Raw genomic sequence first — 1,530 nt, 5'->3', positions numbered from 1 at the left:
TTCTGAGAGAGAAATGGACAAACATCTCACAGACAGTGACTGATGTGGATGTTTTACTGTCAAATTCACAACCAGAGCCCAAGACCAGAGCTGGATTCTTAAAATATTCACGTGAAATCACACTGGATCCAAACACAGCACACACAAAGCTGTTATTATCTGAGGGGAACAGGAAAGCAACAGTAATGGGTAAAAAACAATCTTATTCAAGTCACCCAGACAGATTCACTGAAAATTGGCAGGTCCTGAGTAGAGAGAGTCTGACTGGACATTGTTACTGGGAGGTGGAGTGGAGAGGAGGTGGAGTTGGTGTAGCAGTCACATACAAGAATATCAGGTGGAGTTGGTGTAGCAGTCACATACAAGAATATCAGCAGATCAGGGGATGAAAGTGTATTTGGATGCAATGACAAATCTTGGGTGCTGGATTGTAGAAAAACCTGTTATAAGTTCTGGTACAACAACATCAGCACTCCTGTCTCAGGTCCTCAGTCCTCCAGAGTAGGAGTGTACCTGGATCACAGTGCAGGTATTCTGTCCTTCTACAGCGTCTCTGAACTCATGACTCTCCTGCACAGAGTCCAGACCACATTCACTCAGCCTCTCTATGCTGGACTTCGGCTTCCTTGGCCTTTTGGAGACACTGCTGAGTTCTGTAAACTCAACTAGACAGAAGTCATTTAAGAAACAGTGGATTAAATTCTGTTTTCATTCTTAAATGTATTTTGTCATCCCCATTCTCTCTCCTCCCTTTCCTGCCAGTCTAAAGCTGCTCTATAATAAATGCAAAAGCCCTAAAGAATAATGTTTGGTTTTTTTAAAGTATACTTCTCTGTGCTCTCCGTGTTAGCTCGATATATGTACCAATGCACTTGTAAGTTGTTGTTTCTCTTCCACTGCATGGATTTTAAGAGAGAAAACACCACAGCTTCATTTATCACAGATATTTTGCTTTGTTTTTATATGTAGTTAACCTGTTAACTTAGGTTCGGAAGCAGAACCACGCCTCAACCACACCTCTAATCACCTGCCAAGCCTACTTATGCGGGGTCAACCCACCCTACCCTTTCCCTTCCCTTCATCCTTCCATCTTCCGACCTCATCCCTACCCTCATCCCTTTATCCCCTCATCCCTTCACCCCTTCCTTCCTATTCAATCCGGTGCATACCTCTTCCATGTCTCATTCTAGACACTGTCTGGGGGCCAGTGATCAGCTCAGGTGGATATATATGCCTGAGCCGGAACCCCCACACTGAGTCTCCCTCTGCCCGGTCTTCTATACATCCTCCCAGACCAGCCTAACAGATGACATCTTCCCTCTACCTCACCCACATCCATTCATCTATAACTCCTGTATTTCATTAAACCTTTAAACGACATATTGTTGTGGCGTGGTTCTTGCTAGTGAAAAAAGATTTAAGGTGAACTATAATTACATTTACATTTATTTGTCAGACCAAATGTTGTTGCCCAAAGTGTATACAAATAAGGTACGATGACATATTATAAACGCTGATTGTGCGGCTGAA

General features: G+C 43.3%; 1 protein-coding gene across 1 annotated transcript; it reads left to right on the top strand.

Annotated features, from left to right (window-relative positions):
* Positions 1-5: 5 nt before the first annotated feature.
* LOC126382468 (tripartite motif-containing protein 16-like protein) lies at positions 6-1,341 on the top strand (the record flags this gene model as incomplete). Its single annotated transcript, XM_050032351.1, has 2 exons — positions 6-337; positions 375-1,341. Coding segments are annotated over 2 exons (627 nt in total), but the record flags the coding sequence as incomplete, so codon positions are not given.
* Positions 1,342-1,530: the final 189 nt, after the last annotated feature.

This window comes from Epinephelus moara, chromosome 21, assembly GCF_006386435.1.
Source record: "Epinephelus moara isolate mb chromosome 21, YSFRI_EMoa_1.0, whole genome shotgun sequence".
Lineage (NCBI taxonomy): Eukaryota > Metazoa > Chordata > Actinopteri > Perciformes > Serranidae > Epinephelus > Epinephelus moara.
Note: the sequence above shows the minus strand (reverse complement) of the source record. Positions and strands in the feature narration are given on the sequence as shown.